We start from the raw sequence: 12,210 nt of genomic DNA on the forward strand, positions 1-12,210 counted from the left end.
CTGAATGGATGCTGGTAAAAAAAAAGTTCTTATGAGGTCTTGGAATGTATAAGTAGCAACACAATGGAGTTCTGCTCAACAAATTCCACCACAAGGTTTTGCTTCTGTTAACTTCAGTAAATTGTCAGCCATATTTTTGTATGTATCTTAAAAGTATTAACTTGTTTTACCTGTAATTAACCCTATGGGCACATGTACTAGGAAAGAGATATCACACCTTTACTGTAGCTTAGCTATAAATACTATCCATCATTTATACACACATTTCCAATATACGTTAACATTTACTGGTACAGTTTTCTTTGAGGGAGCAGATAAGAGTACTTCTTTCTTCTTTCATTTTCCATAGTATACAATAAAATGTGTCTCCATATAATAATCTCTTAAAAACAGTCCTCACACTTAAGAATAAAACATCTGTAAAAGTAATGGTGGAAAATAAAATTTAGCAACAGCCAAATTCTTGCTTCTTGTTAGACAAAGAGTTCACAGCTTCTTTCCAACATTCAGAAGGTAAAAGGTGGCAAAATGCATGAGCAGGTAAGCAATAGTGACAGGATTTACGAAAGCAGTAAGTAGAATCTTAAATTGGTTGCAGAAAAGAGTTATTAAACGAGCACCAAAAAAATTCCACAGGTACGAACACAAGCAGGTAAGTCACAACTTGAACTTTCCTGCACCAAAGGAATGCCTTTGAGGGGGCAGGAAATCTCCCTTCAAATGTTTGCTTTGATATATTGCACATTATCTATCAATATTTTCTCTGCTTCTTGATATTTATATCAGGACATTTCCTCAAGGAGTCGCAAAGGAAGTGAAATATTTCCCATGTAGTTCGTCCCACAAGATGGAAAAAAATTAACTTCTTCAGTGATGTTTGCTCAAATGTTATCTTCCTCCTCAGCTGTATCCCTACCCAATCACTGGCTTTCTCCCACTTTTGGAATGGCTTGCCTGTCATTCTGTCATGTTGACTGTGCCAGTTCAAAAATCCACATGTCGGAGTCTCCATAAGCAGTGTTAACTGTCCAAGTGATCAGTGAAGGTCACTCTCTGCTGATCTACACCTCCGCTCTGCTGGATACTCAACCACACACACACAAAAGAAAGAAAGAAGATAGAAAGGATGTTATTGTTGGGTTCCATTGGAATCCAGCAGTATCTTAGGTTCTTGTGGAAAAGGAAGGTTAAACAATCTGCACTGTTTTAGCAATAAGATAAATCTTAAACTTTTGGACTACTGCTCAGAGCTAATGAGAAGAAGGAGGAGAATATTCTTCTGTGATTAAGCTTAAGAGTGTAGAAATGAATATTAGCAACCAAAGTCAGTCTCCGGGGAATCATATCTTTAATTTTATTTTATTGAAAATTATTTATTTAGGCCTTAGATGTGCAAAGTATAAATGCAAACATAAAGACAATATTTGATTAAAAACAAGCAAGGGGGGAGGTTTGATATTAAACTACCTGGATAGAAGGTAAGGATTTCCAGCAACTTTAGTCACTGCCTTTCCTAGGCCAAGTGAAAGAAATAAGAAAAAAAATTATGTACAAGGTTTCCTTGATTTTATTCAGGATATATAACTGAGTTTTCAGAGAATTTTAATTGTTAAGGGCACTCAAAAAGTACCACTGCTCTGCATCCATTGGCATAATATATTAAATTAAATCTTCCCATTTACATTGCCTACAGTGTTTCCATTCATATTCTAAAGGTGCTTCCATTTGCTGCTCTCTACATCCTGGAGTCTAGAAATAGCTGAGAGTCAAGACGTTGCAAGCATTATTTCTCCAAAGTCCAAGTTTCTTACATGTAAGTGAGGTTTCAAACATGCATGATTAAACTTAAGCACAGCTTAAGGATATATTTTTTTCTGTGACACAAGGAACATCATGTAAATAACAGCTGACATATATTTTGCATTCTAGTCTGCATGCTGAGAAATCAGGACAGAAGCTCAGAGGGACACTGTGTTTGTGCTTGGCACATATTCTTCCCTTCAGAATTGCCTTCAATTGTTACTCACCTCAAGTAAATACGTTTTTTATAGAATTTTTTTGTCATTGTTTTTTGCCTGCAAACCAGATGTGGGGAAATTCAGAAAAAAGGACTCTGGTTTAATTTACTAGTAATGCCACCATTAAAATATATATCAGATACAGCAGGATCCCAGAATATATCTATTCTTATGTGGAATTAGATTGGAAAGCAAATTAACATTAAGTTTGGGCGGGGAGGAGGAATGGACATATTTGAATACAAGATTTGGTATACAAGAAATAACTCCCCACAGAGATATTTTATGAAATGGTTGCCCACCTAATTTTTCTGCAGATTTTTTTTCTGAATATGCTCCTAACCCTTGCAGTGCAGTTATTATTATTTTTTAAAGCTTAAGCAGTTCGTTTTAAGCTTCATAACGTGAAGAAGCAAAATTCATTCAGAGATTCAGAAACTGAACCATGTGGATCATGGAATTGTTCACAGTGATCTCAGGCCAAACTCTAAAAGATGGGGGTTCACGTGCATTATGGTAGGCTTTGCTTTATTATCATGATTTATTGAATAAATCACACTTCTTTGGCTTTACACAAAGCTATAAGCGATGATTTAGTAATATTGGTGGCTTAGTTCACAATATCCTAAGCCCCACACAAACCAACTGTGTTGTGGTTTAAATCAATAGAAGAATGCAGGCTTAATTTAGTCTTTAAAATATTTTCCCTGGGGGAAAACATTTATCTTTAAATTGATTAAATTGTGGGGAAAAATATCAGAAAAAAAACATACCTTGTGAAACTTGGTTGATCATTCAGAAGGAGTGAAAGAACCATAAAAGAGAAAAACAAAGCCATAATTATAAGGAATTATTCAAAAAAGCAAATGGAAAGACATAAGTACGGTGATTAGCTACTCTCTGTTTATTAAAGAATGGCATTTTAGAACTGAAGCTTTTTTTCTTTTGCAAATTCCTAACTAACAAGAATTTAAATTTGCTTCTAGAAAATGAAGCATTTATTAAGAAGCGACACATTTATAAACCTGGATATGCATTAAGGGAATCTGAGAACGAAAATAACCCTGGGTTTGTAGGGATCAGATGAATTAAAATTTTGACTGAACACAAAACCAAAAAAGATGATATCATGAATAAAACCATCAACATCACAATGTTTTAAATTAATACAACATGACCATACTTGGTACCCTAAGTACAATTGTAAGTGCTATCTTTCCAAAAGAATATTATAGTGCTAAAAAGGTATTAAAATGGCAATCCAAATGAGGAATTAATGGATTAAATGTGCTACCAAAAGGTATTATTTTAGCTAGCATAGTGAAAGTGACAGAGTGATACAACGTCATGTATGGTACAGAGGGGAAAAATTTCTCCTATATATAAGGAGTTGACATTAAACTAGTCGAGAGTGATTAAAGTTGTATTTTTTTCACATCGAGTTGTTAAAACTATCAGAATCACATGATGACCGCCCCCAACTAAGATAATTATAAAAGGGCAACTTCTCAGGATATTAATAAAATGTGTCCAGGATCAGAGGAAGTTGTCATTAGTGGGAATTTCAGTTGAAATTCAGGCTTTATATATGCCTGAGATGGCATCTATCATACATGTGGACCACTTCTGGCAATAGCAGGATATACAGTAGGAGGTATAATTCTGCTTTCCCTCCTTGCCCCCTCAACAACCTATGATACTATTGGTTATGATATTCTTCCGGACTGGGTCTGAGAGTTGGGAATGGAAGGGACTGTGCTACAGGTAGCCCTCAGGTTACAACAGCAATTGGAACTGGGACTGCCACTGTTAAGTGATACAGTTGTAAAGTGCAACAACATGTGATCAGATCACTTATCAACACCAATCCCGGCAGTCCCAGTTGTCATCATAACCTCAGGACTGTGGAAATCATTACATGGAAACAGGGGAGTCCAAGGCAAAGAGCACAGGACGGGGGGTGCTGGTGAGAGGGTGCTGTGCAGGGGGCAGGTGCCACAGGCAGACACTATGTAATGTGGGCAGGATGGCAGGGCTGCAGGAGGGCTGGCAGAGGCCTCAGGTGGGTTACCAGAGGTTGTAGGAAATGAAATGGTATGTGGGAATGGTCTTGGGAGGCAAGACAAAGAAATACAATGCAAGGAATGGTCAGATAAGAAAGAGCATAGGCTGTAGTCGTATAGCAGGTGAAGCAAGAGGATCACAAGGGATCCTTTCCAAGCTCTTGGGCTGTAAAGATAAAATTGTACTTTCAGACTTTCAAGATTCTATTGCTGCAGCTTCATAATAACGTAGAATTAGTTTATTTGGTCATGTTTCCTGTCTAGTCTACTTGGTAAGGCTGAAAGGTGGGTTGTGGAGAACACAGTGAGCTAATAAGAATTGCAGGTGGATGCCAGGGAATGTGTGCAAGGCAGCAAGGGTCTCCAATGGGTGATGGAGAACATGGGCAGGCTGGCAGAAGGTGTGAGCAGGGTGCTGTGAGCAGGCGTGCACTATGGAGTGCAGGCAGGAAGGGGTTCTAAGGAGTATGAGATCTCTGTAATGGGCTCCCTGGACAAAAAGAGATGGGAGCAACTTACTGGACTCTGCTTGTGGAAAGCTAACAGAAAAGGTTACAAATGGTGATCACATGACACAGCTCACTGCAATAGGGTAATCATGACTCAGGCTCCCAAGTGCCTGGATTGCAATCATGTGACCGCAGGGTTGGCTGGAATTTTAAGAACCAGTTTAAGTCCATATTTCAGTGCCAACATAACCTTGAACAGTTGCTGAATGAATGGCTGGCTATCATACTGTATTTTTCCATGTTTCTCTAGGATTGGTTCCAGTTGTGTTGGGAGGGAAAGCATCCTGACACCTGAAACCCCCATTTTTTTGAACCCTTAGGATTCAATGCATTCCCCATTCTTATTTAACATCTACATAAGGGTATTATGTGGGGTAACCTGGAAACGTTGGATTAGGGAATGTCAATATGTGGATGACATCTATTTCAATCCCAAACTCAATAGACCGCATTGCCAATGTTTTGCTCTAGTGCCTCACGGATATTGGATCTGGATACAGAGGAACAGGATCGGGGTCAACCTGTCCAGCCCTTAGCAGAAGGGGAAACAAGAGTCACATGGAATGTCTTTAATTAGGCTTATTGTTGGGAAATAAGAGGTTAGAATATAGAATCTTGGAAACAGAATAAGCAAAATTCCTACCTACATTTAGGAATGAATTCATTGAGATGGGATCACTGAATTATTGAACCTTTTTTTCCAGATTATGAAACTGAAGCACTAACCACTCATTTCCCCCCCCCAGATAACCCTGATACTGAAACAACCATCTGCTCTTTATTAGTTATGTTTTGAAATACTTTTGTTTTCATTCTCAGCCTTGTTGAGTTTTCTTCACAACCCTAGCAACACTGAATGGTTGAAGATGCAAGGACCTTCTGTTCTAGAGATTTTCTAATATTAGTTCTCAATTGCATTGCAGTAACCCAGGCAGAATTTGGGGGTTAATGGCAGCTATGGCCAAGAGGGCTACCTGCACAAATACATTTGCTCAGCCAATTATGCCCTTTTCTGATTTGGGAGGCCCTTCTCAAATAGTCTTTCAGGTTTTAGATACTTTTGTTTGTTTGTACTACTGCAACACGCTCCAGTTGGGGTTGCACCTGGAAGCTGCATTTGGTCTAGACCAGGGGTAGGCAACCTCGGCTCTTTTATGACTCATGGACTTTAACTCCCAGAATTCCTGAGTCAGCTATGCTGGACTCAGGAATTCTGGGAGTTGAAGTCCATGAGTCATAAAAGAGCCAAGGTTGCCTAACCCTGGTCTAGAATGAAGCAGCATGAGTAGCTGCAGACCATTGCACCCATGTGACACCTCTAGTTCACAAGCTGCACTGGTTACCAGTTGGCTTCCAGTTGCAATTCCACATGACAGTAGGCACCTTCATGACTTGAGGTCTAGTTACCTACATGAATATATTTTTCTATCTATGGTTTGGTTGTTTGCTTGTTTAGTAAATATTGTAGACTAAGCATGCTCCAGGTCCCATAGATGAAGGAGTGTTATCTTACAGGACCCCAGAGACTTCTCTTCTCTATGTCTGCCATTGCCCTCTGAAAGAGCATTACTTGTGACCCAGCTGCCTTTAGGAAAGGCTTGAAGACCTTGCTTTTTAAGTAGGCCCTGGGTTGAATGTGAAGGAAAATGTTTTAGAGGTCACTCCATCACAAAAGCTGTGTGTAGTGGGGTGCCCCAGGGCTCTGTTCTGGGCCCAGTGCTCTTCAACATCTTCATCAACGATTTGGATGAGGGGATAGATGGGGAACTCATCAAATTTGCAGACGACACCAATCTGGCAGGAATAGCCAATACTCTAGAAGATAGGCTTAAGATACAGGAGGATCTGGACAGACTCGAACACTGGGCACTATCTAACAAAATGAAATTCAATGGTGAAAAAAGTAAGGTGCTACATTTAGGCAGGAAAAATCAAATGCACAGGTATAGTATAGGTGGTACCTTGCTCAATAGTAGTAACTGTGAGAGGGATCTTGGAGTCCTAGTGGACAATCACTTCAATATGAGCCAGCAGTGTGCTGCAGCTGCCAAAAAAGCCAACACAGTGCTAGGCTGCATTAACAGAGGGATAGAATCAAGATCACGTGAAGTGTTAATACCACTTTTGCTTTGGTTAATAAGCAGGCGAGACAGCAAGTTAACGGTTTAACTTTTTATTCTGAACCAGGCAAAGAAACAAGAGAACAAGACATCTATTTATACTGACAGCTGCCGGCAGTTTGACCAATCAGGGGTGAGTCCGTTCCCGCGCCGTTTGTCTCCGCCAATCGGGGCCGTCCGGATTTGACAGCTCGGAGCTGTCATCGGTAGCGCGTGTTGAGCTGTCATCGCTGGCGCTTGCGCAGTTCCGCCCGGCAGCTTTTGACAGCTGTCAAAAGCTGTCGCGGTTTTACCTCAGCCCTGTTAACTTCTATTTAACTCAATGTGTGAATACATAACACTAACAATAAGTAAATACACAACACCCCTTACCCCTCCCTCTGATTGAGTTGATTTTTCCCCAACTGTTTCTTTTTCGGGTTTCCCCATTCGAAGTCTTTTAGGTAGGTAGGAGGTCTTTTTATTCTTTCGGAGCGCCGGGGGGTTGTCTCGGTTGGTTGTTCCTTTTCCCCAGGGGCTTCTAGGTTTGGCTCCGGGGGCAGGGGGGTCTGGTTCCGCAGGTTCTGCGTCACTTGGAGCGGGGTGTTGAAATGGTATATTCCGATTTGGGGAATTTTGGCGTGCGGGGCTTTGTGGCGGTGCTTCTGTCAGCATTTCGTCATTACCCCTTCCCCCTATGTTTTGAGGACTGCGCCGCCGAAGTTGGTCTATGTGTCTGTGGATATGTATATCCTGTCCAATGTCTATGATGTATGACAGGGGGCCTGTTTGTTCGATGACCACCCCTTGTGTCCATTTGTTGCCCCCCCCGTAATTCCTTGCCCAGACAGCTTGCCCTGTGTTGAGGGTTCTATGTTGGAGGGGTGGTTCTGGGTCCGGAGGGGATCTGTCTGGGTGTAGACGGTCTAGTCTGGTAGTTAATCTTTTGCCCCAGCGAAGCTCTGCTGGGGACTTTCCAGTAGTTGTGCATGGTGTGGTGTGTTGTGATAAAAGAAATTGTGCCAGTCTTCGGTGCCAGTTGCCGGAGATTATTTTCCGCAGTGCCTCCTTGGTTGATTTCACCATCACCTCTGCCAAGCCGTTCGTCGATGGGTGAAAGGGAGCCGTGGTGGTGTGCCTAATAGAGTTCGCCGTTGTGAAACTCTGGAATTCGCAGGAGGTAAATTGGGGGCCGTTATCGGAAACTATAACATCAGGAAGCCCATGTGTTGCGAATAATCCCCTTAAAACTTGTATTGTGGCTGATGAAGTTGTGCTAGCTACTGGCGCTACCTCTAGCCATTTCGAATAGCTGTCCACGACAATTAAGAATGATTGTCCTTGGAATGGACCTGCATAATCTATATGAATACGAGACCAGGGTGTCTTTGTAGTTTCCCATCTATGTATGGGAGCCTGTGGCTGGGCGGCTCTAACCAGTTGGCAGGAATAGCAGCCGGCTACGTGTGTCTCAATCTGTTTGTCTAATCCTGGTCACCAGACATAGCTTCTGGCCAGAGCCTTCATTTTGACGGTACCAGGGTGACCCTCGTGGAGGCTCTCTAACACCCTGAGTCTGTGTTTGTTGGGTATGATTACCCTGCTGCCCCATAGTAAACATCCTTGATGGGTGGATAATTCCTTTTGCTTTAAAATATAAGGTTGGAATTCTGGGTCTGGGGGTGTGCATTGCCAGCCAGTCGTGACATATCCTAAGACTCTGCCTAAGATCTTGTCTGCAGCGGTAGCTGCAGAGATATCTTTGACAGATAATGGGCATTCCGGCAGCTCTGAGATAGCCAGTATCCTTCCAGCTGGTGCTGGGTCTGGGTCAACTATTGGTTGGGGTAGTCTGCTCAGGCCATCAGCATGGCCCATGGCTTTCCCTGGCCTGTATTCTAGCTTGTATGAATAGGCTGACAGAAAGGTGGACCATCTCAGGATGCGGGGGGATAATATCTGTGGTGTTAGCTTGTTTACTGTAAAGAGTCCTAACAGGGGCTTATGGTCTGTAAAAATGGTAAAGGGTCGGCCGTACAGGTAATCATGAAATTTTTTTACGCTAGCTACTATAGCTAAAGCCTCTTTGTCGATCTGAGCGTAATTACGCTCAGGTTTTGACAGCGTTCTGGAATAGAACGCTACAGGGGTCTGTATTCCTTCTTTAGTTAAATGGCTTAGGACCGCTCCGATGCCGTAGGGGGAGGCATCGCAAGCTAGACATAAGGGCAGCTGTTCATTAAACAGGGCTACTGTTGTGTTGCTGGAGAGTAAGTTTTTTAATAGATTAAAACTTTTGTCATGCTCAGAGGACCAAGTCCAGGTTTTGCCTTTGTCTAATAGCCTATGTAAGGGTTCAGCAATGGAGGCCTTATGAGGCAGGAAGGTGTGATAAAAGTTAACTAACCCCAGGAAGGCTTGAAGTTCTTGTTTATTTTTAGGGGTTGGTGCTGTTTTAATAGCTTTAATTTTTGTGTCAGTGGGGTGAATTCCCTTAGCGTCTATTTTAAAACCTAAGAACTCTGTTGAGGGCACCCCGATGGAGCATTTGTCTCTTTTTAATTTGAGACCAGCCTTCCTGAACCTTAGGAGCACCTTAGTTAATTTGTCAGCTAGGTATTTTTCTGATTCCCCTGCAATTAGGACGTCGTCAAAATATGGGCAGACCCCGGGAATCCGTTTAAGTGTTTTTTCCATGATTTCCTGGAAGATTCCCGGGGCTGCAGAGATGCCAAATTGAAGGCGGTTAATTTTGAATGCTCCCTTGTGGGTGACAATTGTTTGAGCCAAAGCGGTGTCAGGGGTGACAGGCAGCTGTAAATACGCCTGCGCCAAGTCTAACTTGGCAAATATGGCGCCTGACTTAATGGCCGCGAGGATGTCTTTGACAGCCGGGACCGGGTAGGCATGTGCATTCAATGCGAGGTTGAGGGTCGCTTTATAGTCGGCACATAATCTTATTTGGCCGTTTGGCTTAACTGGGGTCACTATGGGTGTCTCCCACTCTGCCCCTTCTACCGGTTCGAGGACCCCTAAGTTTGTTAATCTGTCAAGCTCCGCTTCTATTTTTTCCCTCAAGGCGAAGGGAACCCTTCTTGCCTTGATTCTGACAGGCATTACATTCGGGTTTAGTTTAAGTGATACGGGAGGTCCCGTGTACTTCCCTAGCGAGCTGTCAAAGACGTCCGCGAATTGAAGGCAGACGGATTCCAAGTTTGACAGCTGAATGGCGTTGACACCTGTCAACGCTATCCCTAGTGCCTCAAACCAATCTAATCCTAGCAGGCTGATTCTGTTTTCTTGGGTCACAAGAATAGGGAGGGATCCTTTAAATTTCTTGAACTCTACGGGGACGTAAGCTTTTCCCCGGAGTTTAATGGGCGTTTTCTGGAAGTCAGCTAGGCGGAGTTTGGTGGGTCGAAGGGCGGGCCGTTTCCTACTTCGGTTACAAATGTCCCTGTAAGTTTGCCATGAGATGAGTGAGACGGAGGACCCGGAGTCCACTTCCATCTCACAGGGAATTCCCTGGATCAGAACGTCCACCTTGACTTTGGGCTTAAGAGTGCTGTGGACTGTATATTTCTCCGCCCTCCCCCTTACATTAAGCACTAGGGTTCTGGGACTGTGCCTGGCTCTGAGTGTGTGTAGGGTCATACCTTCGGTTGTCACCTCCAGATCATGCAGGTTTTCCCGGCTCCGGCTGCGGCACACGGCTTTGAGGTGACCTGTCTTCCCGCACCCATGGCATTTGGCACTGCGGAACCGGCACGTCGCTCTCGGGTGGTTCCCGCCGCAGCTTGCACACTTTGCTCTGTTTGGCTGGAAGTTAGCGCCCTTCTGATTGTTGGCAGGCCCCCCTCTGTAGTTGCGTTGCAGCCTGAGCTTTTCGAACCGCCGCTGTACCGCATCTATGTCTGTGGGGCCATCGTCATCTTCGGGACCGCTGAACCCGCCGTCCTCCTGGTGCACGGACCCCCTGGGTCCGCTGTCAGGTGCACGTCGGTTGTCTCCGTGGCAGTCCTCGTATGCAATGACTTCTCTCGCCACATCGGTCATCGTCATTTCAGGCTTGGCGATCAGCTTCTTCCTCAGCCGTTCGTCTTTGAGCCCTATGACGATCTGGTCCCGGATTCGGTCTTCTAAGTCCGGGAACCGGCACCGACGTGCGGCGTGTCTGACCCGGGTTATGAAGTCATTTGCTGGCTCGTCAGGAAGCTGAAGTTTCTGTGCGAAGTTCACTCTCCAGTAGAGTTCTGACTTGATGGGCATGAAGTATTTGCTCAGCCCCTCGGTAAGGTCGGCGTAGGAGATAGTTGTGATCGGCTCCGGGGTGAAGATCCCCACAGCGGCATCATATACGGCGGGCCCGCTGAGCCAAAGGAGGGCGGCTGCCTTGGCCCGGTCATCCGTAATCTTCTTGACTACCAGGTATCCTTCTACCTTGCCCAGATGAGATTCCCAGCCTTCTGGGTGGCGGGTATCGAATTCTCGAATGTGGCCGTGGTTCGTCATGCTGTCTGTAATTGTGGGTGCCGCTGCTTGCGTGGAATGGGAGTTCGGCTTCCCAGTGACTTCAGCAAGTGACCAGCTCAGCTAAGGGGAAAAATCTCTTCTCCCCTTAGGTAGTGACTTCAGCTTAGGCAAGCAGGCATCCCACCTTCGTCGCCAGTGCTTTGGTTAATAAGCAGGCGAGACAGCAAGTTAACGGTTTAACTTTTTATTCTGAACCAGGCAAAGAAACAAGAGAACAAGACATCTATTTATACTGACAGCTGCCGGCAGTTTGACCAATCAGGGGTGAGTCCGTTCCCACGCCGTTTGTCTCCGCCAATCGGGGCCGTCCAGATTTGACAGCTCGGAGCTGTCATCGGTAGCGCGTGTTGAGCTGTCATCGCTGGCGCTTGCGCAGTTCCGCCCGGCAGCTTTTGACAGCTGTCAAAAGCTGTCGCGGTTTTACCTCAGCCCTGTTAACTTCTATTTAACTCAATGTGTGAATACATAACACTAACAATAAGTAAATACACAACACCTTTACAATGCCTTGGTAAGGCCACACCTGGAATACTGCATCCAGTTTTGGTCACCACGATGTAAAAAAAGATGTCAAGACTCTAGAAAGAGTACAGAGAAGAGCAACAAAGATGATTGGGGGACTGGGAGCTAAAACATATAGGTTGCTGGAATTGGGTATGTCTAGTTTAATGAAGAGAAGGACGAGGGGTGACATGATAGCAGTATTCCAATATCTCAGGGGCTGCTACAAAGAAGAGGGAGTCAAGCTATTCTCCAAAGCACCTGAAAGCAGGACAAGAAGCAACGGATGGAAATTGGTCAAGGAGAGAAGCAACCTAGAACTAAGGAGAAACTTCCTGACAGTTAGAACAATTAACCAGTGGAACAACCTGCCTCCAGAAGCGGTGAATGCTCCAATACTGGAAGTTTTTAAGAAGAGACTGGACAGCCATTTGTCTGCAATGGTATAGGGTTTCCTGCCTGAGCAGGGGGTTGGACTAGATGACCT

At 44.2% G+C, this 12,210-nt stretch overlaps 1 protein-coding gene across 1 annotated transcript in view; it reads right to left on the bottom strand.

Moving 5' to 3' along the window:
• Positions 1-2,659: 2,659 nt before the first annotated feature.
• Positions 2,660-12,210, bottom strand: part of STUM (stum, mechanosensory transduction mediator homolog) — a gene marked incomplete at its 5' end in the record, with an annotated part of 44,884 nt that continues 35,333 nt past the window's right edge. The window contains one exon of the mRNA XM_081315431.1: positions 2,660-2,800. Within this exon, the coding sequence (XP_081171557.1) occupies positions 2,775-2,800 (26 nt within the window). The 3' untranslated portion in view covers positions 2,660-2,774. The remainder of the gene's footprint in view (positions 2,801-12,210) is intronic.

This window comes from Vipera berus (genome assembly GCF_964194415.1).
Source record: "Vipera berus genome assembly, chromosome: 1".
Lineage (NCBI taxonomy): Eukaryota > Metazoa > Chordata > Lepidosauria > Squamata > Viperidae > Vipera > Vipera berus.